The following is a 24,211-nucleotide window of genomic DNA, read 5'->3' as shown; positions in this document are numbered from 1 at the left end:
TCCAGCTTTTTTATCCCCAACCAAACCGCCGTTATCCTTTTACTGGTAGTTGTAGTTTTTTTCTCCTTGTCGCCACAGTGTCGCTTATTAGACGTGATACGGTTACTGGACTATATTTCCCAGCGTTCCCGCGGCGGCGCCTCCTCCCTTCACTCCCTCCGCCTTCCCTCCCACTCCACTGGGCCGCGAGGAAGTCGCAAGATGGCTGATGTCGCTTGGAAGTAATGTTCCCCTCTGCAACATGAAGCCGTGAGTGTGGAAGAAAGCGAGGGAGGCACCATCGGGCTTTTATTTTTATTTTCTTTTAGTTACTTTTCTTTTATTTCGTCAAACATCCATCTCATTCCGCGTCGTGTCCGCCCCGGACTTGTCTTCTGGAGTTGACGCGTCAAATCACGCCGGGGACCCTGCCAGCAGCTAACGGCTAGCCACACCGTTAGCAAATATCAGTACAGTTCGTCAGTCAGCCAGGCAGGCACACAGCTTGTTAGTTTGTTTTTTAATCCATACTCTGACACCGGCGAGCCACCAAGCTTCGCTACACATGTGCTGAAATTTAGCCTGAGGTAGTGCAGAATAAATGTCCAAATACTGAATCTGTAACGATTTTACAAGCTACTCGGTTTAACATCATGTCCGCGAACTGGCCATCCAGCCTGTTGGTTGCTAACTAATGCGCAGTATTGACTCTGTTTCATGTGCACAAACCAGCAGGATCATTATTTTATAGTCATTTCTCAATAACATCCACGAGCCAGCTGCATTTCTGTTACTTGCTGCCAACTACATTTTGGAAGCTGGGTATGTTAAAGCCAAATTATGGGAGTAGTAAATATGTTGAACTTTTTCTGGTTGTAGGTAGCTGCACTGGCCTTGCTGGCATCTCACCAAAAATCCACAGGGATGGACACTAAACTGAGCAATCGCAACCAAAACTGAAAAAAATTGGCATTTCGATATTTAGGTAATTAAGTAGCTTTGACTGACAGGGTTGTGCAGCAGTGCATAGTGACTCATTTCACCAGTCTGGGTGTCGGATAAGTTGTTTTGCAGGGTTAACGAAACTACAGTTAGTCACTACATCGGAGACCAGTTAGCTTGCCTGAAGTGCACAGCTAGCTACAGTCTCGCCCCACATCACATTACAAACACGGCGTACAGAACGTATTCAGAGCCCGCTCCCGGCCAGACACACAGGCTCAACAACACCGTCATGGGAGTGCAGGGTTTTCAAGAGTATTTAGAGAAGCGGTGTCCCGGGGCCGCAGTCCCGGTGGACCTCCTGAAGCTTGCCCGTACCGCGGCCCGCCAGCCCCCTCACCACCATCATCCACACCACCACCCACATCACCCCGGGCCCATGCCTCCCCCGCCCCCGCCTGCCAGGATCCTAATCGACGCTGACTCCGGCCTACAGCGCCTCTACGGCGGTTATCAGACGGACTGGGTGTGCGGGGGCGAGTGGAACGCCATGCTGGGCTACCTCGCTGCCCTGTCACAGGCCTGCCTGTACCAGGGTGGCCTGGAGCTGGTCGTGGTTTTCAACGGCACATTGGGGAAGGAGCGCTGGCCCGAGTGGGCGCGGCGAGCTCAGGGCCAGCGACAGACGGCGCAGCTGATAGTCAACCACGTCGGCAGCAAGGCCACCCCGCCTCCCCGGGCATGGTTCCTGCCCCCGGCTTGCCTCAGCCACTGTGTCCGCCTCGCCATGTTCCGCTTCCGAGTGCGGGTGAGCAATGTGATATTGGCTGTGTGAAGTTGTTGTATTGTGGTCATATGGCGTGCCGTTCATTTAACAGTTGCCCTTTCTCGCAGCACGCCCATTTAGTAGCTTACATCATCCAGCGCTGTTTTAACTCCTTCCAGTTAGTGAGCAAGTGTAGCTGCCTGACCTAACCACTGATACTAGTCAACCTGGGGTTTTGTTGTTTACAGCTTCAAACGAAGGCAGACCCCGGCTGTCAAACTGGCTGTTTTGCACTGGCTGTTTGTTGCAAACAGAGTATAGATTCCTGTCTCTAGCTAACACCTTTAGCTGGTCTGCTCTGCTTTCATGGATGTATTTGGGATGGTCTACTGGGAGGACAAATGTTTCCAGTGCAACAGATATTTTGGATGAACGGCTGCTCTGTGCAACCCTATTCAAGAGCGGTTAGAAACATGTATTTCACAACATGACCCAGTTTAACCTATATATTACATAACATGAACTCAATGAACCTTTCATACATTGTTGAACAACTGCTGAGTGGATAGACTATTTATAGATCCCCAGTGCCTGACAGTGGTACACTTGTAAGGACTTATTCCATGCGTTTCAATTGGTTGATGAAAGTTTAAAGTATTTTATTTTTTGTGCATTTGACCTATTGACACAAAAGCACCAAAAGGTGGATGTACTATATCTTTAAATATAGTCGGCTTAAGTGAGATAAAGAAATGTGTTGTAATGTAACCAAATCTTTTAATGAGACACTGAATAACTTCACATGAAGTCTTTGAAAAAGGAAATGTGACTCATAATGTTATGTTGAAGGCCTGCCGTAAATGCAGCCACACTGCCCCTGAAGTTTCCTTTCAATCAGCTTTACTTGGCTGTCAGTTTTTGCCTTTGACTTACCTTCCCATCAGATTGCATGCTAGTATTAAAAGCCCAGTACCATCGTGTATACTGAGAAGGTACTTGTTAGAACAGAAAATCCCACCCACATTACAGTACAACACACTCAGATGCTCTTTGTGCTAGTACAGCATCATTACTCACAGTTCCCATGTGTACTTGTTTTTCTACCCGTATTCTGAGAAACAGTCCTATTTCTGCAGCTTCAAGTGTCCTGCCTCTGCTTGAATTACACCTTTTTATAAAGTACACTGCTGCTCCTCTCGTTGCAGAAACTGCCTACTCATCTTTACGTGTAATACACGCCCATTTAACCTATCTATTTGATATTTTGCATATCTATTATTCTGGCTGTTGAAATTTTATATTAGTTTGTTTTTATTATTGTCGAGTGACACAACAGAAATTTGAAACAGTTCAAACAAATAAAACAGTTTCCTCAGAATCAGCCTTGCCATCCCTGTCCCATATTGCATTCATTTGAAAGAGATTTCATTACCAGCTCATTAAATAGATTTTTAATGAGGTAACTGAATGTAATTATTTAGTTTTCACATTGATTAACACAGACATTGATTAACAAGATTAACATAACAGTTCTGGCATAATCCAGAAGCTCTTCCGTGCTCTCTCTGTGCAATAACTATGCACCACATGCACCATTTGGGTACTGCATCAATGCTTTCTGAAAAAGTGATGTTGCCCTAGGTCTGGGTATCTGCATCACCAGCAATTTGGAAGTGATTGGTGCAGCATAAATTACCACAAATGTATTTTTTTTTCAAGAGAGCAGTGGTTTATGAATTGTTTGTGTGGACTATGGAGCTAAGCTTAGCTAAGCTTGGTATACATAGTGTCAGGTATCAGCACCACTGGGAGTCTCTCATCTTTACCTTCATTATAAATTGAGTATATTGCGATGACTGGTAGCAAATGTTGAGTAATTTTTACAGTCTTTGATGTTGTTCTTTGGTGTTTGTGCAATTATACAGAAACAACTACTTCCTGTCCAAAACTAAAGATTATTTTCAGTATCAATTGATCTTACAGTTGTTTTCTTGATTAGTCATCTGTGATTAAAAAGAAATGAGAAAATAGTAAAAAAAAAAAAAAAAAAAAAAAAAAAAAAAAAAAAAAAAAAAAAAAAAAAAGCTGTCACAAATCCACAAATTAGAGACACATTGGGATTGGTTTATTGCTCAAAAAACAGCAATTGTCAAAATAGATTCAGATAAATTTTCTGTCACTCAGCTACTTGATTAATTGACTAATTATTACTGCGATCGTTTGACTTGAACTATGCTGCAAACTGTGATGCACTCACAAGGAGATGCCATCAAACTCCATCCAGAGTTTGTGTTTTCATGACACAGCAGGCTGAGTTTGCCCATTCTGTTTCCACAGGTTGTACAGACTTTGGAGGACCACCACCAGGAAGTGCTGTCTCTCTACAGGGACTATGGATTTGCTGGTCTGATTGCTCAGGATTCTGAGTTTGCCCTCTGCAACGTACCCGCCTATTTCTCATCGCACGCACTCAAACTGAGCTGGAACGGCAAGAACCTGACCACACACCAGTATCTGCTGTCTGAGGCTGCCAGGCAGCTCGGGCTTAAGACACAGCACCTGCCCTGCTTTGCTGCTCTGCTGGGTAAGGACCAGACATACCTCAACTTCCACAAATTCAAACATATGCCACATTTCTCTTTCACTGAAACACACGCCCTACTTGTGAAGTGTATTTTTGGTGCCTCTCTTTGTCTGTTGTGCTTGTTCGTTGACACAGCAAACATCTGAAAGCATTTCCGTCTTGCAGGAAATCATATTCTGCCTGATGAGGACCTGGCTGCCTTCCACTGGAGTCTGCTGGGACCAGAACACCCACTAGCTTCTCTCAAGGTACTGTATGCTTCTGTGTCCCAAGTCTTTCGCAAATCACACCATATCACACCAAATCACACCAAGATTTAACGATAACGTAATGATATAATGACTCAAATTGTTTTGTGAGGCCTGACTTAGCTCAAGTGTCAACACAACCAGATTGCTTGCTTACTTTAGGTCTTTAAAGGTCTAATTTTCTCTCTCTTATATGTATAGTATCATTTCTGGAGAGAAGCCTTTCTGGTCATCTTCTCTGCTAATTTGCTGTTGCTGAGAGCTGCTCTTTCAAAATAAAATCCTTTGTGGTTTAGGAGCATAATGCTTTCTCATCAGTGGATTTTCATCAGTTTCCAGCACTTGTTTCCACACACATGAAACATTTGAAATATTTAAACTTTGCTCAAATCTGTCTTCTCATTTTGACTATTTAAAGCAAAACAATGTACCTTTTGCTGCGCAGCAGAAGCAGCAGCCTCTGCTGCCTCTACAGCAACAAGTGGCTATTACAGGACGTTGGCGCATTAAATTCTGTTGGGTTTGAGCGGTTAACGGTACTGGAAGCAGTGGACCACTAGAAACTAACAGCTCATGTACAGAAAACAAAGCCTATCAATCGCTCAGGCAACAAACAAAAAATCATCATCTCAGTACAAACCAGAAATCACACTGTCCGCTCATGTCGAGTCAGTATTTGCCGAATCTGATCTGAACCCATGGCAGTTGTGTGGTAAGATGTAGATGCTAGGAGCTAGTCTCTTCACCTCTGCCATGATGTCTGTACTGAGAAAAGCAAGCTCACTGCTTCTTATAGGTGAAGACATATAATTGGTGGTGTGCACCACAAACGCACATCCTGTGAGAGATTGTACCAGCTCAACCCATGTTACATAGTGCAAGAACAGCCTCAACTTTGTCTATTACCCTTATGTCTATTACCTTCATGTTGTGTTTTATTGCTTACCAATTACACTGGGAATCCTCTAGTAGCTGCGCTGTTGTCTTAAACGATTTCTAGAACATGACATACTCTCTACTCTCTAATTATGCCTCTCAGTTAAATTATAATTAAATTATCAGAGCTGATATAAATGGGTGTTTGAATTTTTAGATTTGTCCTGTCCTGGCATTTTCTCTCATACATAATAATAACAAGAGAGGAATTTAAAGGTTTAACTCTATGAACCAGACACAAGCAGAATCCAATTAAAGTTATTTAGCCAGGTAACTTGAGATGAGGGGATCTCCTGAATGTTATATCTCGAATTTTTCAAATCTGGCTTGAAGATGATGTCTGGATAACTAAAATTTCTCTTTGATTCAGCAGTGTGCAAAGCCGTTTTCTCTTCAGCATCGTGGATCACTTAAAATAGTTAAAACATGCACTTGAAATAGTTCATTAAAAAGATTTGCTCAGTGCTTGACACAGCTGAACGGAATATATTCCTCATGACCCCTGGTTTCCTGAACGGTCGCTGTCGCTTTGACAAACATGCCAAAGTCTTTTTGTAATTCTTGATATTTTGATTTTCCTGACTGTATATGGGAGTTGAAAGCTGTTTATTTTAATGACTGTTAACCCTTTTTAACTGATGCACAGTTTAGCATTAAACTTACATTACTAACTTAATGGGCCTGATTTAGGCAGTTGGAGCCACTGACCGTCACTCTGGGCTCATGTTCACTGTTCACGTTCATGAGCTTCACATTCACTCTGTAGTACATTCAGTGAACGAATCACTGAACATGCACCGTTCTCTCACAGTGGAAGGATCTGAGGCAGTCTCAGGGGCCGCTGACTATCACTGAGCCCTTTTTTGCTCTGCTATTCATATTCTGTTGTGCCACTCACATATTTGTCACCAGGCGTATATTCTGCTGATTTGTACATCTAGTTGTCCTTTTTATTTTTATCCCTTTATATTTATTATTATTTTGTTGGCATTCATATATACTTTGTTCTTCCACAATTATTTTTTACCATTAATCACTCACTCATATTTTGTTCTAAAGCTGTTTGTCTGTATACGCTACTTGCGACGCGTTGTGTTGTACTGCACGTGTGTTGCTGCTGTGGCAACACGTGCAGTAATTTCCCTCCGGCATCAATAAAGTACCAAACTAGACTTGAACATACCCCAGTACACCTGCGAACAAAACTGGCTGGAAGCACTCACTCAGTGAGTAAGAGTATCCCTGCTAACAACTAAATATACATGTCAGTGTTTCCCTCACTCACTCACACTGAGTGAGTGAATCAATGACTTGAATCACTCACTCAGTCAGGGAGTGTTTCCCTGCATGTTCAACTGAATAAAGAAATGAATGGGTCGTTTCAGGAAGTGATTCACAGTTCGTTCACCCAAAAGATTTGTTGTTTTGAACGAACCGTTGGCGAAGAACAACTCAGACTCAGTATTGAGGCTAATGGCTAAAGTACATGTTTTTTTTAAATGAGTATCGACTCAAAAGTTTCTGATATAATTGTAAAATTAAACATATAAATTATAGCACAGATTCCTTTTGTAATTGCACTATAATTTTTATTAATGGAATAACACCAAAATCTGTAAAAGGTCATCAACCAGTAATATGAGTGGCGAGGTATGTTGGTTTGGCCCTAATGCTTTTTCAAAATTCAAAAACAGTCCTCCCTTAGTAACTGTGGTCGAATACATTAGCCATGTAGTGACCCTGCAGTGCACTAAGTACCTTTGAAGTTTCTGTTTACTTAAGTAAAGCGATTCTGCTCCAAGTTGATTTAAAAAGAAAAAAGAAGAAAAGTGAGTTAATAAAAAAAAGTTGTAAAATGATAAATATTCAGATAAATATCTCTGTGGCCCTTTCATAGTTTTTCTCCCGACTGAACCAGAGATATGTGCATCAAAACTGTGTTTGCTGTTGCAGGTGCGAGCTCATCAGTTGGTGCTGCCGCCCTGTGAGGTGGTGATTAAGGCCGTCTCAGAGTACGTCTCCTCCATCAAAGACCTGGGAAACCTCGACGCCATCGCCAGAGATGTCTTCAAACAGTCACAGGTGAGTCATGTTTGCACTGTACATTTCACTGATTATTATGATTTAGTTTTTTTTTTTGTTGTTTTTTTTTTTTATCAATGTAATGAATTCATTTAAATTTATGAAAAGTATACATGCACATTCCACCTAAAAATTTAAAACAATGAATGTGCTTTCAACTAATGTTTGACCTTATATACCAGACTCAAACTTAAGTCCGCATCTGTACTTCACTCACACATCAGTGCTAAACCATAGACTTCTACCAGACCTTATAATAATCCATGTGCTTAACGGGATTAAATAGTCTCAGTTCTTCAGGAGAGGAAGCTGCAGTGTTTACAGTGTTGATTACACTGGACACATTTGGGCCCAAACTAATGAATATTTTCATTATTGATTAATCTTGTTGTTTTATCTCTATGCAGAAGTGTAAATTTGGTCCCCATTGGTGTTAAATATCTTTATGATTGAGCAAATGGTGTAAATAAGAAGCATTGCAATTAATCTGCAGCCTCTCTAATCTGTTTATATACAGTATGTCTTGTCACTGCTCTGTGACATTCGCCCTGGGAGAGGGTCAGATGGCACTTTTCTAGGGGGTCCGTGCTCCAAACAAGGGGTGCAAACAGTGCTTTTAATGATACAGATGATGATACAAATTAATCTTTATCAGAAAAGTATTTGCTGTACCTTGGCTGAGTGTACAGGCACCAGTTTGAAATATGTGTTTAATAAGTAACAGCCAACAATTTCATTTAGTAGTTTGGCTAACTCAAGAAATAAAGGTTGATACAGCTGAGAAACGAGAAGCTCGTTAACAGTATCAAATTCTGCAAGAGTTCCTGCGGGACAACGTAGTGACGGGTCAATTTAGGTTTTAAGGGGCTCATTGTTGCGTTGTTTACTGTGATTTGATGTATGTGAACATTTAATGCCAGGGCATCTCTGTGCCCATAATGTGTCATAATCCCAGTCAACACGATGCTTTGTTCCTCTCACAGTCTCGTATGGAGGACAAGGTGGAGCGATTCAAGAAAGCTGTGGAGTATTTCTCAGCTGCCTCCAAACCACGCTCGCCCAACATGGGGCCCTCCTCTTTCATCTGTGAGTCCTGAACTGCACAGGAAACAGAATAAAGTGTCTACAACATTATGTAATCACTTTTGTTTTATTGGAGCTGCATATATATTTATAAAAAAATGTTAATTTGCTTCTTTTTTTTTTTTCATCTTTTCATGCTCAGTACCTGGGTTTGGACCCACTCCATTTGGGGGACCACCTGGCCACATGGGACCGATGCAGCCTGGAAAGAATCAGGTAAATTCCTGCGCTTGGCAATCCTTCATCTTCCTTGATGTGTGTGTAATTGTTCTCTGCTCTACATAAATCTATATGTAGCAGAGTGGATTAAGTTTTTTGCTCTTTTAAATCCCTTTGTGGCAAGAGTTCATTTAGGGGGAAAACTGGCTGCCTGAGGAGGGTGCAGTCCTTTCCATCCAAAATCCTCCCACCAGCCTTGATTAGATGCTTCTAGCTTGATGTGAATTAAAATAGGACAGTATTAGCTCCCGTCCCTGAGACATCTTCTCCCTTCTCCCTTCCCTCTCTCTCCTCTCCTACTTCTCTCTGTTTCTTCCTTTTCCAACCCGTTTATTTTCTTATCCCTCCCCTCTCCTCTCCCCTCTTGTCCAACCGCAGTTCCCTCCTCCCCAGGTCCCAGGGTTAAAGCCACCCTATCAAAATGCTCCATACGGACCTGGCTCCACCCCTCTGTTCCAGAACCCACCACCACCGTCCCAAGACTGCAACGATTCACTGACGGGCAAGATGGGCTTCACTGACTGGTCAGCTCCATATGATTCCACTCAGGGGGGAAATCGATTACCCAATCATCACACCGGCAGTCAGTCTGGTCCCTCTCCGTCACCTTCCTCGTCATCAGATGGAGACGAACCCAATGACAGCAATGCAAAGTAAGACATGTAGTCCGGGTTTCAGACAAGGTGCCTCGTTACATTTAAGTCAAAAAGGGACTTTGTCATTTTAGGTGGAACAAAGCACTTGTTTTGACTACTCACAGGAAGAGCTTAGCTTTCACAGTACGTTGGCAGGCTACACTTTACGTTGAACATGCAACAGGTCAGGAAATGGAAAGGAAATAAACAAGAATGAAATCTCTCTCATTTTAAGTCTGTGAGAGCTATTGAGCGCTGTCAGACGAATGTAATTGATGTGAGAATTTATAGAGGGTTTACTTGTGAGACCCCTGTGTCCCTCGCTCTCACATCAATCATTATGAAGGATTCAGTGAAAATTTTAAGCTGCGAGCAGCATTATCCGGGCCCTCGCAATGTCACGAACCTCAGGGCTGCTGCCAGGAGCCCAGTCGAGGCCGCCAACATGCATTACGTTCCTGTATATCAAGTGTAAACCAGACCATGAAAATGTCATGTAAATCAAATGATGATTGTCACTCAAGGGTTATTTCCTGTTTTCAGTAGGCGGTGCTTTGACAATGACGTCACAGTAGCACACAGATATCTTTTCCCAGTTAAAGCACCACTTTGAAGTCCTGCTTGACCTGAGAACAGTGCAGGCGGAGATTTATAAAGCCAATTTCATATCAGATGAGCCTTTCCCACAATGCACTGCACTCATAGCATCTCTATTTCACAGACACTTGTTGACTGACTGGCTTTTTGTCAACAAGCTTGTGGTGTGAAGTAGCCCAGCTGCAGCCTAGAGATTCAAGGAGTGACTGAGGAGAAAGAAAGAGCAGCAAGGCAAATCCTCCTCAGTGGTGAACATGTGATTTTGCCTCTTCATGTGTTTTGTTGCCCCACTAGTCTTCCTGAAATGGGATTTAAAAGTCAGAAATGGGGGAACCCTTGGACACGTTGTAGAGGTTTATACTCTTTTGCTGCATTAGTGTCTATTTTGTAGCGAGCCGCTGAAACAAAGTGAGCATTGAAACGTTTGCACAAAATACGTTTGAGGAAATGCCTTTTTTGCAGAAACTGTGCAATAGTGCAAACACACACACAAACAGTGGTGTGTATCTCTTCCTCTGAAACGATTTGATACACATTTAAGTCCGAAGTCCACGATCAGAACAGCAACGGTCCAGGAACAACAGTCAATTATTTATTTCAAATACTGAATCAGAAATACGTCAGAAAGCTATCTCCTCTGCCACACATACAGTAATCAACAGTAACGGTGATACACTGGATACATTTCAGTTAGGTTGCTGAAAATGCTTCTGACTGGGAGGTGCTAACCCCAGTCTCTTGCACCCTGTTTAGACCCGGTATTAACATCTGTCTCAGCTGATCCTGTCACAGGTAGACAGCTCTCACGTTCAGGTATGAACGCACCCAAGACACATTGAGGACGCATTTGAGATCCGATCACTCAGACCACATTCGGAGGTGGTCTGGGCCACATGTGGCCACATTCTTTTAGCAGTGTGAATGCAAATGTGTCCTGGCCACATAAAAGGGCCACCTACTCTACTGACGTCCTCTGCCACTCTCACTCTCTCTCTCTCTCTCTCTCTCTCTCTCTCTCTCTCTCTCTCTCTCTCTCTCTCTCTCTCTCTCTCTCTCTCGCTCTCGCTGTTTTCCTATATGTATTATTTAATCTTTACACCCATATTAAACCCACAGACATAAGATGAATGCCAGGCCAGGATGACTAAACACTCCCATGAACCCTTTCTTTCAGCCATTTGACGGACAAGTCCTCTCGGTGGGAGGATCCTGCTGGAAGGGGGGGCTCGGCCTCTGGAGACGGTTCCCAAGGCAACGGGAGTGGGTCAAACATTCCGTCACTGCTGTCTATGGCGACGCGGAGTCACATGGACATAACCACACCCCCTCTGCCTCAGGTGAGAGACATAAAACACAAATCAAGTAGCAGTTGTAGGTTGTTTTTGTGGAAAGCTGCATTTTGGCATCAGTGTTTCCTGTTTTTTTTGTTTGTCACTTTAGGTCAGTGCTGAGGTTCTTCGTGTAGCCGAACACAGACACAGAAGAGGACTAATGTACCCCCAGATTTACCACATATTGACCAAGGTACACAATTTTCCTCACTCATATGACAGCCAAGTTTTATTTGTCTTTGCATTTGTCCCCTTATCACCTTGTCTAGTTAAAAAAAAGAATTATAAAAAAGACGAGTAATAAATAAACCTTGTCAGACCTCCGCTTCCTCCTGTTAATCTCTCTTCTTATTTCGTTTGTCTTTACCTCTCCCTCCACCATCCGCCCCCCCAGGGCGAGATGAAGATGCCAGTGTGTATAGAGGATGAGTGTAACTCTGAGCTTCCTCCTGCCTCTCTGCTGTTCCGTGCTGCCAGACAGTATGCCTACGGTGTCCTCTTCAGTCTGGCAGAGACACACCGCCGCCTGGAGAGGCTTGCCCTCCGAAAGAGGGCTCCCCTGGAAGGTAGGCCTGAGTACAGTATGTAGATGAGGCCAGTGAGAGAGAGACAGATTCTTAGACGGGTTCTCCACAAATCTGTGTTTTTCTTTTGAATTCATCATTTCTGTGATGAATGAATTCCCTTAATGGGCTTGGTTGAGATCAACTTTGAACCAGGTTGGTTGGCCCTCTTGGTAACTAGTTAACTTTAATTTAGGGTTCTTGTTTTTTTTTCCTCATATTTAGATTATAATATATTTTAGCTGGGTAATCTATTGTGCCCTTATCGTGTGATTTAACCAATTTCAGTTTCAGTTGGTTTCTTGGTTTATTTTGTCATGTAATCTTCGAATACAGGGATGTAGAATATACATCAGCTGTTGATATAGTCTGACATTTCCCAAGTATTGTTTGTACGGCATGTACCGGCAAATACAACACAGTACTGTATTGAAGTATCAGAAGTTTGTCAAGTCCAAGGTTTATTTTTGGTTGTTTAACTGATGCTTATAGCTCTACTGTTTAATGATTTTTTTGTCAATGTGAGCAGAAATGGTAGCTAGTAGAGCTGTGACGATTAGCCGGTTCGTCAATTGACAGAAAATTCACCGGCAACTATTTTGATAATTGACTAATCTTTTCATAATTTAATTTTTTCAAGCAAAAATGCGAAATAGTCTCTGGTTTCAGCGTATCAAATGTTTCTTTGTCATATGTGACAGTACATTAAATATCTTGAGCTTTTGAACTGCTGGTTGGACAGCAGAGGCAAACTGAAGATCGCTGTGGTAAAATGAGAATAAATGTTGGTTGCAGCCGTTGTAGCTAACAAGTAAAAGCATCCAATGAGAAACACGGTGAGAAGTGAAAGCTAGTGGAACAGAAGTGAGGGAGCAGTTGGCTTCATGTCAGTCCAGCTCGGGTTTGGGACACATTTTTAGTGGTTATGTTTGTTCTTCTGTTTTTCAGTGGGCTATCTCGCATATCTGCTGACACTTGAGGAAGGTCCTTTACCGAAAGCATGCATCAGTAAATGAGCAAGGCATAGATTAGAGCGGTGAAGGTTTCCTTAGCCAATGTGAAGTAGATTTGAAGTGGTCGTATGTCTGCTGACTCGCCAGAAAGCTGGTTAAGGGAACAAGCCACTATTTGCATTTGCAGCTTTGATGTTGCTGTGTAGGCAGAGGACATTTTGATTTGCCAAACACAGGTGTAGATAATGTCATTACTGTTGGCTGGTTTCCACTCAGGTCTACTGGTTGCAGGGCTCTTCCCACACCCCTACATGTAACTGAAGCGGCGTTGCTGTATTAAGTTACACTTGTGCTTTTCCTGAGATGAAATGTCAGAATGGCTGCTGTGAGAAAGACAAGAAAGTCTCAAAGTTAACCATGGGAACTAAACCTTTATTTATATTACAGAGCATTGAGAGTCTTTTAACCCTACCTACACTCTTACTGAGTCTGTTAGCTACATGATTCATACCACAATGCAACAGTGATATACCAACCAGCTCTAAAGCCTGGCACTGAACTGTCTGTGTCATACATTTATAGTGCCAGTTGTACCATTTCCCTTAAACCAAACCATGCCCACACCTCTCTTTCTTGGCTCTCTGTGACAGTTCCTCCAGTGATTGTCAAAGAGTGGAGCAGCGGTAAGGCCAAGTCAGCCCTTACTCCAGAGCTGGTTCCAGCCTTGTGTTTCCGGGAGTGGACCTGCCCCAACCTGAGGCGGCTGTGGTTGGGTCGTGCCAGCGAGGACCGCTCCAGGAGAACCAGGGCCTTTCTGGCCTGCCTTCGCTCTGACTGCCCAGCTCTCCTCAACCCAGCACAGGTTCCACAGCATCTGCTGCTCATGTGTTGCGTGCTCAGGTATGACAGTGTTGTACACCTCTGCTGGGTGTAGTATTCTTTTATAATGCCTCATTAAAATGTGCACGTGTCTTGCCCTTAATGTAGTGTGTGTCTTTGTAGGCACCTCAGTGAGAACCAGTCTCGGAGAGTGTGGATGAACATATGTGCTCAGTTCTTTTCACTGCTCTTCCTTGTTTTATATGATAGCAAATTAAACATCCTTGGGTTTTAGACTGTTAGTGGGGCTGTTAGTGGCTATGGAAAATGGTGATTGGCATTTTTAAAAAAATTAGTTTATTCAGGAAATACTCAGCAAATTAATCGATTCTGAATTGTTTTGCTCATGAAAATGACAGTATATACTCAAGGCTGCACAGTATCTTAGTACACTGCATGCAGTGTATTATTACGCCAGCTTGACCTCCATGTTGGTGTTGGTTACATTTATACAGCAGGAAGTAGCTCTGTGATTTTCTAATCGTAATGGGTGAGTTGCTTGATAAGTTATGGTATATTAAGTTATATTGCTCAGTAAATCTTTGTTCCAGTAGACCTGTGTTTCCACTGTGCTCTGATAAGTTTGGTATTGATAAATGAAGGTTTACAGCTGGTGGATGTTAATTCTCTTGGCCAAAACATCTGTGATTATTATTTTGATAATCAGCTAATCACTATCAGTTAATCGTTTAAGTAATGGTTCGAGCATGAGTGGTTTGATGGTAATTACGAGCAGCCGAGTTGAACAAGCATTCACATGAGCCTCTGACAATTTTATCTCCCACTTTTTGAAAAGAGTAACCGAGTTATCAGCAAGCCTGTGGCAAAACAGCTGCAAAATAAAATCTAATATTAACACAAATACAACGATTGAGCTACACAAAGTGAGCATAGTGAGAAGTTTTTCTGCAGGACAAAATGATGTCAAAATGTCACTCGGACACACACAAGCTCCAAACGTGTCTTTCTAGGAAGACATTCTTAAACCACCAGTGACAAAAGATTTATTTCTTAAGTTTAAGTTGTAATTATTCTACTGATAACATCTGAAAGCAATGGCAAATTAATATAGAATGTCAAACAGAAGAAATACTCACTATAGTGAGCTTTAATACTGATGGAGACACAATTTGAAATGTTACACAAGCTTCATTGTACACTATTACTGAGAGGTAAGCTTAGTCTAAGCTCTCCTAAATGTATTAAATGCAGTTTAGAAATTGGCACATATGAACAGCTGTTTTGGAAACATTTTTTAGAGAAGTGAAAGATTAAGTTGTTGATATGACCTGGAGCTATCGCCAAGGCTAAAACAACGCTAAACTGATTGAATACTCTTATATATTGCGAGAAAGACTTTTGTCAAGTTGTGGATCTGTAAGGACGTCCCTGCTCTGGATGATTGGTGTAAGGAGGTACTGAGTAAAAGTGACCTACACCCTTCATGATAATGTAGGGGGATTCATTAAGATATGGCAACCGGTCTTGGACACCTACTTAACAACATTGGACTACAGCGTACTAGTAATTTGAATGGAATCATGTCAGCGTGATGGTGTGAATGTTTTAGTCTTTCAGTTTTACTTTGTTTTGAATCATGTTTGTGAATTTGCAACTTCCTATTTTTTGTGTTTTTGTTAAGGTGGTTCAGAAACTATGAACAAAGTGGTTCTGTGCGTATTCATTGTCACCAGGACTTTGTCACAGCAAACGTTATAATAGAAAAATCCCAGGTTTTTACTAATGACATTAACGATAGCTCCGTCTTAGTAACAACAGGGAACCTGCATGAACAGGATCCTGAAACGGAGGCAGTTACATGGAGTTCATCAGTCATTCTTGTTATTATGCACTTCTGGGCTTTTCCTACTGTGAGATGTCACAATGTCCTCTGTGGAAAGGGCTTATTAGGGGATTGACACTAAGTCAAACTATGATACTATTAATACAAAGGAACCAGTGATTCAGTCCCTGAAGTACACTGTGCATCGTTCCCCTGCAACAGAAATTTTATTCAAAGCTCTTCTGCTCACTTCTCGGGTTTTAGGGGATAGCCCTCGTCTGCTGTCACACTCACCTCTTACACTACATATGGGACTGTTTTTTAAAAAATATTTTTATTGCATTTACCGTGTCAATGCTGTATTATGTGATTATAGGCATCTTTTAACTAGTTCAGATTTCAATTCAAAGCCAGCAATTCAAATTAAGTGGTTTGGAGCTAGTTCTTAAGGAACAGTAGACATCACTATAATCCATAGTTCTGTGTTCCTGCTCTCAACTTAGCTTTGTTTGTCCTTCGCTCTCAGGTATATGATGCAGTGGCCTGGAGGAAGGATCCTCCAGAGACATGAGCTAGATGCCTTCCTGGCCCAGGCTGTTTCCAGCCAGCTCTACGAACCCGACCAGCTACAGGAACTCAAGGTGAGACACAACTCCTCCTTCCATCACTGATGAGGGGTTTCCTAATGAAAACAGATGTTTCTGCACGTTATTTTCATTTAGTTTCTACTTTCCTTTATTTGTGCTCTTGTTTAGTGCAGTGTGTTTTTGAGAAGCACAAAATCGAGGTGCACAAGTTCGGCTCAGGGCTGCAACTAACCATTATTTACATCATCAATCAACCTGGCAGTTTATTTTTTTTTCTTAACGGCCCCATATTTTATACTTTTCCTGTGTTTTATTTGAAGTGTAGTTTTACATCTCCTCTCTCAGGCTTCTGGACCTCTAGTAACAACAGGTCAGTGAGCCAATCAGAAGAGATTGGCTAACTGTTTTCTGAGTGATCAAATAAAAATATAGCGGATTTCAGGTGAGCACTCTTGTGAATAAATGCCCCTCACTTTGCATTTCCCAAGGTGGTATCTTAAAATGTTTTGATTTGTTTAACTAAGTCTAAAACCTAAAGATATTCATTTGACTGTGATATATGACAAAGAAAAGGAGCTGAAAGCAGAGAATGTGTTGAAAGTTTTGATTGAAAGATAACAAACAATTACTCCATGATCAAAATTTAGCAGTTGAAGATTATTTTTCTATCAATCAAATAGTCATTTCAGGTCTAGTTAAGTTGAAACAAACCCTGGTTCATGTGTTTGGACTCTGGTGTGAAAGCTGTGAATCAAACTCTGGTGCGGACTAAACAACCGGACCAAGGCCGCATGAAAAGGAGGGGCTCAGCCCGCCTCCAGGCTGACTCTGGTGCAGATTGTTTGTGGTCTGAAATCAAACAGTACTACCAGAGAATTTAATGATAGTAGATGTGTGACTTCTTTATTTGGTAACTATGGTGATATGTAGGAATATGTGTTTGTGTTGTAATCCATGAAGTTCATTGATTCAGTACTTCAGTCAGTTCATTAATGTATCTTTGTATGTACAATAAGTCAGACTGAAGCTAATGGGAAAAGTCCCTCCAGACGTTTCCACTGCTGAACATTTGACTATTTGTTGAATTCAGACACAGTGACACTGTCATGCTGTTTGCCTGTTCTCTTCTCACTCCGCTGTCAGTCTACTCCAACACACACACAGCAGACGGGGTTCCCACACATCCTGGAAAACCTGGAAACTTTCAGACCAATTTTTAATTCTTGATTTTAATTCCTAATGCTTGGTTAGGATGTTGCGTGTGTGCATGTGCGCCTTTGACGGATGGAGCTGAATGAATACAAGCGATGCGTGTACATGTCTGTTTGTGTGTATGAGTATAGTGTAGGACTAAAAACTCTTAAGTCTCTTCGAAGTCTTCTAGTGTATGGTGGGTATATGGTGCCTGTAAACAGAGTGATAGATCAGGGTTTTTACACTTAAATCTAATATTTCTATACACGATTCACATGTTTTCCTTTCTTGCTTTTTGTGCTCCTGATTTAGTCTCTTTGTGCAGAGCATGTTTGAGTCTGCTGGCTAATCTAATCTCAATATCCTTCCTTTGCGGTTATTTAAGTGATCTTGATCACTTAAATAACCGCACTTGATTCTTTAGAAATCCTCCTTTGAGACATAGTGTGACGTGTGTGCCAACAAACCATGTGTTCAAGAGCTTGTGATTCACAGCTCCTCTGCACTGTCACTTCTTCTGTGTTCTCCTCATCTCTGTGTACTGCGCACAGTCTGAAGTTACTGTCACTTCTCATTTGTGTGTTGGCTGTCAGGTGGAGAAGGTGGATGCCCGTGGTGTGCAGCTGGCTGCTCTCTTTATGGCCGGCGTTGACACAGCGCTGTTCATCAATGATGTGTGCGGCCAGCCGTTGCCGTGGGAACACTGTTGTCCCTGGGGCTTCTTCGACGGCAAACTGTTCCAGAGCAAACTGGCCCGGGCCGCCCGCGACCGGGCCGCCCTGCTGGACATGTGTGAGGGGCAGGTACGAACCAGAGAGTGTGTGTGTGTGTGTGTGTGTGTGTGTGTAGTCCTCTCAGCTCATGGAGTACTTTAATAATCCCAAATGACAAGAAAATCACAGAAGTAATGAGGTAGGTAAAAACTTTTTGACTTTTTACTGTTTAATTCCAGTTTGGTAACATGCTGCATGTTAAGTATTTTTCTGTATTTTAAGGGGTGCATGTCTCAAATAGACTTTAATCTCATCAGTGTCCTCACTCAAGACTTTCCCAGGCTGTGTAGGTGTGTTCATCTCAATAACTGTACCTCAAAAGCTCAGTCACGGCCGTCTTTCTGCTCTGCAGGAGGAGCTGGTGTCTAAGGTCGAGAAGATGCGTCAGGCGATCCTCGAGGGCATCAACCTGTCCCGCCCTCCTCCTCCTCCCCCTCCTCTTCCACCTCCTGCCTTCCTGCCCCCTGCCATGGTGCCCCCTTTCTACCCCATGCCTCCTCTCTACCCACCTCGCCCCATGGGCGGCATGCCCCCTCATCATCACCCACATCATCCACATCACCCCGCCCAGCACAGACCCAGAGCCTTCCCAGGTACAGAGTTGCTTTCTCATATTGTCTCTATGTAGACGATAGCTCTACAACACACTCATTCTAAGCAGATCCAAATATGCATTGCATAAAAACGGAGCCCTGTGGTGCATGTGTTGTATACAATTGGGACAGCTCTAGTTTGTCACTCTACAGTAAGAAAAGACTGTCTGTCTAAGCTGTCAATAATGTTCTTTCTTCAGGCATTCAGTCCATCCCCCCTCAGGGAGGGAAACTGGAGATAGCTGGCATGGTGGTTGGCCAGTGGGCTGGGAACAAACCAGTCCGCGGAAGAGGGGGGTTCAACATGCAGGTGGTGTCAGTGGGAGCAGGGAAAGGGTGAGTAATATGGTCTTTTAGTCTCCAAAACAACACTTTTGCCACAATAAATTTTCAGGGAGAATGAAGATATTGAGGAGCTTGGATATACTCTGTATAACTGTGAATAGTATCAACTACAAGCTATGTACTTGCTGTATACAGCTATATTGTTATGCAACTGCCAGCTTTCCAAGGCTGTAAAAACATTTCATATGCAGGCTCTTTTGCCCTGCCCCTTCATGTTTTACCAGAAAAGTATCAATTAAAGCAATAACTTTCTATATTTTGGACACAACAGAGATAACGTGTGAATGGGTGGTTATAAAATAATGAGGGATTGAATTTTGTCGTTAAAGTTGGTGTGACTGAGCCCTAAGGCTCATTGCTGATATTTCCTCAATTTAAAGGGGAACTGATGTTGAACATCAAATGCTGTCTACAATGTTACTGTATTTGTGAAATATGTTGTGTAAAGCCTTTTTTTTGTTTTTGCTTGTTCAGTATGAGTTTGAAAATAAACTACTGCATTGACCTGTATTATTTTATCCATCAGGAGTCCAACAAAGTTACAGAAGTGCAATACGAGATGGGTACTTTTTAAATGACTCTGTTTCTTCATCACAGGAGGGGTAAAGAGATTCCAGCAAAAGTAAGGGGAGGGAAAAAGGCAGCTGCCAACAGAACACAGGTATGACCCATCAAGTAACAAACCAAACTTTCACACTAAGCTGTGTCGCCCTGTAGTTCAAATCCTGACACGAACGTTGAAACCACCAGAGAACATCACAGATACCAATTCCCTCTTTGTCTGTCACGTTCCCACACTCTTTCTCTCCTTCTCATGCCTCCTGCTGTTCTGTTAAAACTCCTCCAGACGTCATCATCCCCCCCAGCCAGCAGTCCCCCAAAGCCCTCAGAAGAGGCGGGCTCCACGCCAGAGGTTGCGACTCAGCAGCTGAACGGCAGCTCAGCAACCTCCGCCATCGGCCAGTCCTTGGAGCTGGCCCCCCTGGCCCAGCCAATCCCGTGTGCCTTAGCCAGCAGAGACAACCAATCAGAGGGGGTGGAAGTGGAGGCCCCCTGTTGCCTTGACGACTGCCCGTCAGACGGAGCGCTACAGAAGGAAGAGTGATGGCATCCTTCCCGGGATGCACTGCTCTGAGAGAGTTATCTGTGTTCGACTGCCTTTCCCTGTTTTTGTAGCCCCGCCTGCTAGCTGTGCACCTTATCACATGGAGCAGGAGGTGAAGCGAGGCTCCTCCTCCTCCCCGCTGCTCCATGTGATAGGCTAAAGCAGTTAGCTGTTACTCCCTTTTTAGTTTTCTCATGTGGTTTTACATTATTTTATGAAGAGAGGTCTTCTCCATGAGTCTGTAAGCGCCCCACCCCTCAAAAATCCTAAATGCCCCCCTCCCGCACTCAGAGTAAAAATAAGCTTGAAGCCCCACCCCCATTACAACCCACCATTTTGAACGAGCCCCCTCTTTAAGTATGGGTATCTGTACAGTTTAAGATTCTTATTTTTTTTGTTTTTAATGGTCCCGTTGTTTGAATCTCTGCACACAGATGTTAAGCTTGCGGTTACGGTGACAGATTGGATGTGGTTTCCGTGGTTACAGCATCTAGGCCTGGTCGCCATGGTCGGTAGTTGTGTGTTAATGTGGTTTGTTGCCATAGCCATCTCGTGTGAGTTTGTCTTACATGAGTTGAGAGAGACGTTCAGAGTGATGTACCATTCTTCTGTGCAGTGACCCTCGTCCCCCTCACTCTGCAGGCTAGCCGCACTGCTAAACACACAGTGTTGGCACACTTGCTAGCATCAAACCCCTTTATAGATCAATTGGTTATCTATCACTGGAGCACTTCTGCACCGCCATGGTATTAGTGTGCTATTTTACTTTGACCTATGTAGCATAGCCTAGTGCTTAGCTGTTGTGCTAAGAGACCCCCATGAATTTATGCACCTTAAGCCCTAAAGTATGCAAGATTTCCCCCCCGCTCCTCCAAAAACAAAAAAAGTGCATTATTATATTATATTCCCACCCACCCCCCCTTTGTCCCTTTGTCCCAAAGCTTTGATTGTATTATCCCAACAGAAGCACTTAATGTTGTATTTAAATATAATGAAATTGAACAAGCCCCTGTACAGTTGAATTGACAGTCTGTGAGGGGTGTCCCCTGCGCCTAAGTAAATCATAATGACATGTAGAACTACATTTAAAGGTAAAGATCTATTTGAGAGACGTCAGAATGTGAACAGAGTGGTTTCAGACAAAGAAGCACTTTGTTTTAAAAAATGTTAAACCACACTGGACAGTCCTCTACCAGGTGATAAAGAAATGAGAAACTCTGAGGCACCTTCTGGAGTTAAGGCCAAAAAGAAAAGAATAATGCTAACCCAGCGAAAGATGGAGATGGATGGTGAGGGTTTGGGTGACTGCTGCCAGGCAGAGTGCCCTTCAGACAGGCCTCACACATTCAATCAAGAACTTTGCAATGAAGCTGAAAGGACTCCTGATTGTCCATGTCAAGGATTCCCGGGAATCATTTCAGATTTCTAAAAAGTTATTTCCAAAGTGTATTTTAATAAGGCTAGCCGACTGAGGCGGCCACTGATATAAAAGGGGTGTGGCAGCAAAGCCTCAAAGATCCCTCCACCCTCAGGTGGTGGTTGAGCAAATGTTGTCATGACAATAGCCCAACACCAAGAGCTGTTGCCCCGCAGAGCTCTGGTGTGTCACTTTAGACCAGCAGGAAGCACTTCCCTGCCCTGAAGCACCTCAGTCACAGCAGAGGCTTTATGGGTTGGATCACATGTCACACGACAGGGGAGAGGGAGGCCTCATGGCGGACCTGAGTGTGCCGCTCACAATCTGAGACTTATAAGATACTGAATTGTTTTATTAGAGCACTTATGTTTGTAGAGAATGAGATGTGTCCCCCACAGTAGGTTTCATCTGACAATGGAAATACAAATATGTACTTCTTACCGATTACTGGTAGCACAACTGCAAATGTAAAAGCAGAAGACCGACAAATATTGCCTGAGAGATGCTGGCCATGAACATTGTAATCTCTATAAACGTACGTAAGAGGTTGAAATGAGCTCATTTTAAAAAAAGGCAAGTCAACAAGAAGCACCTTATTTTCTTACTATGTTGATGACTTGTGCTCTATTGTGTGCCACAAAATTGACATGGATAAAGCTCTTATGAAATGCCGTTTTGAAGGACAAAACCCTGACTATATATGTAAGTGTTAATGTAGTCGCGTCAGACATCCCCTCTGTTATGAACTCAACACATTACAGTGAAACGCTGACAGTTGACCCAGCCATGAGTGTAGGCGTACGCTCATCATCACAGGGCTGGGCCGCGCCGCCGTCTCTTACACCAACACCAAATGAAATCAGAGGTTTGGACATGTTAGCCGTTATTGGTAGGGATTAAGCATACGAGTGCTTTAGGTGTTTATAGGTTAAGAGTAGGTAACAGCGTCGGGCTTAACACATGACCGTAATACACAGACACCAAGACTAGGCTAGAGAATATAGCTCCACTGGCCGAAATACTAAGTCTAGAATTACTAGGAGTCATATACTTAACTGCTTTCAACTTTTGACATTAGTACAAATATGTGTATCGCAACAGTACATTGTTAGAAGATGGCTTTTCTGCGGCGAGCCAGAGTGTGATCCGGTTTACGATGCCCTCTCTCGATTCGCTCGCCAGATAACCATTACACACACACGCACAGACACACACACACACACACACAGACACACACGCACACACACACACACACACACACACACACACAGACATACAGACATACATAAAACAAGAGCACATAGACGCAGACACGCGCACACGACAGACAGGTATTCAGTTGCATTTGTTACCAGCAGCATTCTCTCTGCTTTTGTGCTGAAGTGATTTTGTGCAGTTTCAGTTCCCAGTGGAGTGGTCGTCAGTTCATCAAGAGATCATTTGGTAACACATTCTACTGACTCGAAAACCCCACATTCACAAGTTTGCATGGACGGGTTAAAAAAAAAAAACAAAAAACAAAAACAACATGTTAGCGGTGTCGTCGGGTAGGCACAGAAACAACCATCTATACACACAACACATAAACACACACACACACACACACACATACACACAGATACATAGATGTTAAACCCTGAGTTACACAGTAGCTAGTATGGAAAAAAAAAAGTCAACACAATACATGATGTAGTGTCCCTCTTTTGTCCTTGTCTGTTTTAGTTTGATAGATATTTGATCAGTGATTTTTATGCTTGTTATCCTAACCCCCCACCCCCCCAACCCACTCCCTTCATCTTCCTGCTATGACACTTTCTCTCGCCTGCCCTCCTCCCTACCCCCCTCCCCCCAAACTGTTCATTCACTTCTTTTCTCTGCCCTCGTATCTTCCTCATAGATGACATGCTCACACGTGCACACACATACACACACATCATACCCATTGATTGGCATTAAAAGCAGCCACACACAAATACAGATATTTTACACACAGGTTACCCCCCCCCCCCCCCCCGACTCTGTATTTCAGTTCTCTCTTTCACTCTTACCACCTCCCTCTCTGCCTCTCCTTTAGCCCTTAGGACCGTTACTATTGGCCGTTTTTCTCTTTTTCTCTTTGGGCTGCCCCGCCCCTTAATCAACCCAACTAACAGTAAAGGTTATATTAACGTTGATAATCAGTTTCTGTATGTATCTAGCCAGAGTCTGGAAAAAAAAATCAGAAAAAAAAAATCAAAACTGTTTTATTCAATTGTGCAAATGTGTTTTTCTTACTATTTTTAATGTTATTACATCTTCTAATCTAATCCTTCTACCATTGCTTCAGTTAGTACTGAAATACGCTTAGCCAACCTAGAGATTTGAACTGTAATGATTGCGATTTTCCTTACCTGTATTTTATATGGCATCTTTAGACCACTTCACCATTTATGATGTACGTAAGTAAATATTGCCCGTTTTGGTTTTTTTTTTTTTTCGAATTGAAAATCGTTGTCTGCACTATGTTTGATTCTCATAATATCCCTGATAACGATTTCGTGGTCGACTCATTATCAATCGAAGCTGAACTCTGCGCCCTTGCACAAAGCAGCGAAACATCTCTTGTAAACACCTGAGA

General features: G+C 42.9%; 1 protein-coding gene across 1 annotated transcript; it reads left to right on the top strand.

The window, feature by feature from the left end:
• The first annotated feature begins 191 nt into the window (after nt 1-191).
• Nucleotides 192-23,140, top strand: fam120c (family with sequence similarity 120 member C). Its single transcript, XM_023393016.2, has 17 exons — nt 192-1,729; nt 4,025-4,271; nt 4,437-4,519; nt 7,409-7,537; nt 8,521-8,623; nt 8,763-8,836; nt 9,218-9,492; nt 11,246-11,408; nt 11,512-11,595; nt 11,797-11,968; nt 13,569-13,818; nt 16,107-16,221; nt 17,955-18,164; nt 18,487-18,727; nt 18,928-19,063; nt 19,670-19,733; nt 19,920-23,140. The coding sequence occupies exons 1-17, from the start codon at nt 1,214-1,216 to the stop codon at nt 20,175-20,177; spliced, it is 3,120 nt and encodes a 1,039-aa protein (XP_023248784.1). The 5' UTR covers nt 192-1,213; the 3' UTR covers nt 20,178-23,140.
• The last annotated feature ends 1,071 nt before the right edge of the window (nt 23,141-24,211 follow it).

Source organism: Seriola lalandi, unplaced genomic scaffold (genome assembly GCF_002814215.2).
Source record: "Seriola lalandi dorsalis isolate HSWRI2012SDOR001 ecotype SW California unplaced genomic scaffold, Sedor1 jcf7180002054927, whole genome shotgun sequence".
In the NCBI taxonomy this organism is placed as follows: domain Eukaryota; kingdom Metazoa; phylum Chordata; class Actinopteri; order Carangiformes; family Carangidae; genus Seriola; species Seriola lalandi.
The sequence above is the reverse complement of the archived record's forward strand: the minus strand, read 5'-3'. Positions and strand labels throughout refer to the sequence as shown.

Coding starts and splice junctions, on each gene's coding strand:
- fam120c (XM_023393016.2), top strand. CDS start 1,214: ATGGGAGTGCAGGGTTTTCAAGAGTATTTAGAGAAGCGGTGTCCCGGG. Junction 9,493..11,245: donor CCCAATGACAGCAATGCAAA/GTAAGACATGTA, acceptor CCTTTCTTTCAG/CCATTTGACGGACAAGTCCT. Junction 19,064..19,669: donor TCAGTGGGAGCAGGGAAAGG/GTGAGTAATATG, acceptor TCTTCATCACAG/GAGGGGTAAAGAGATTCCAG.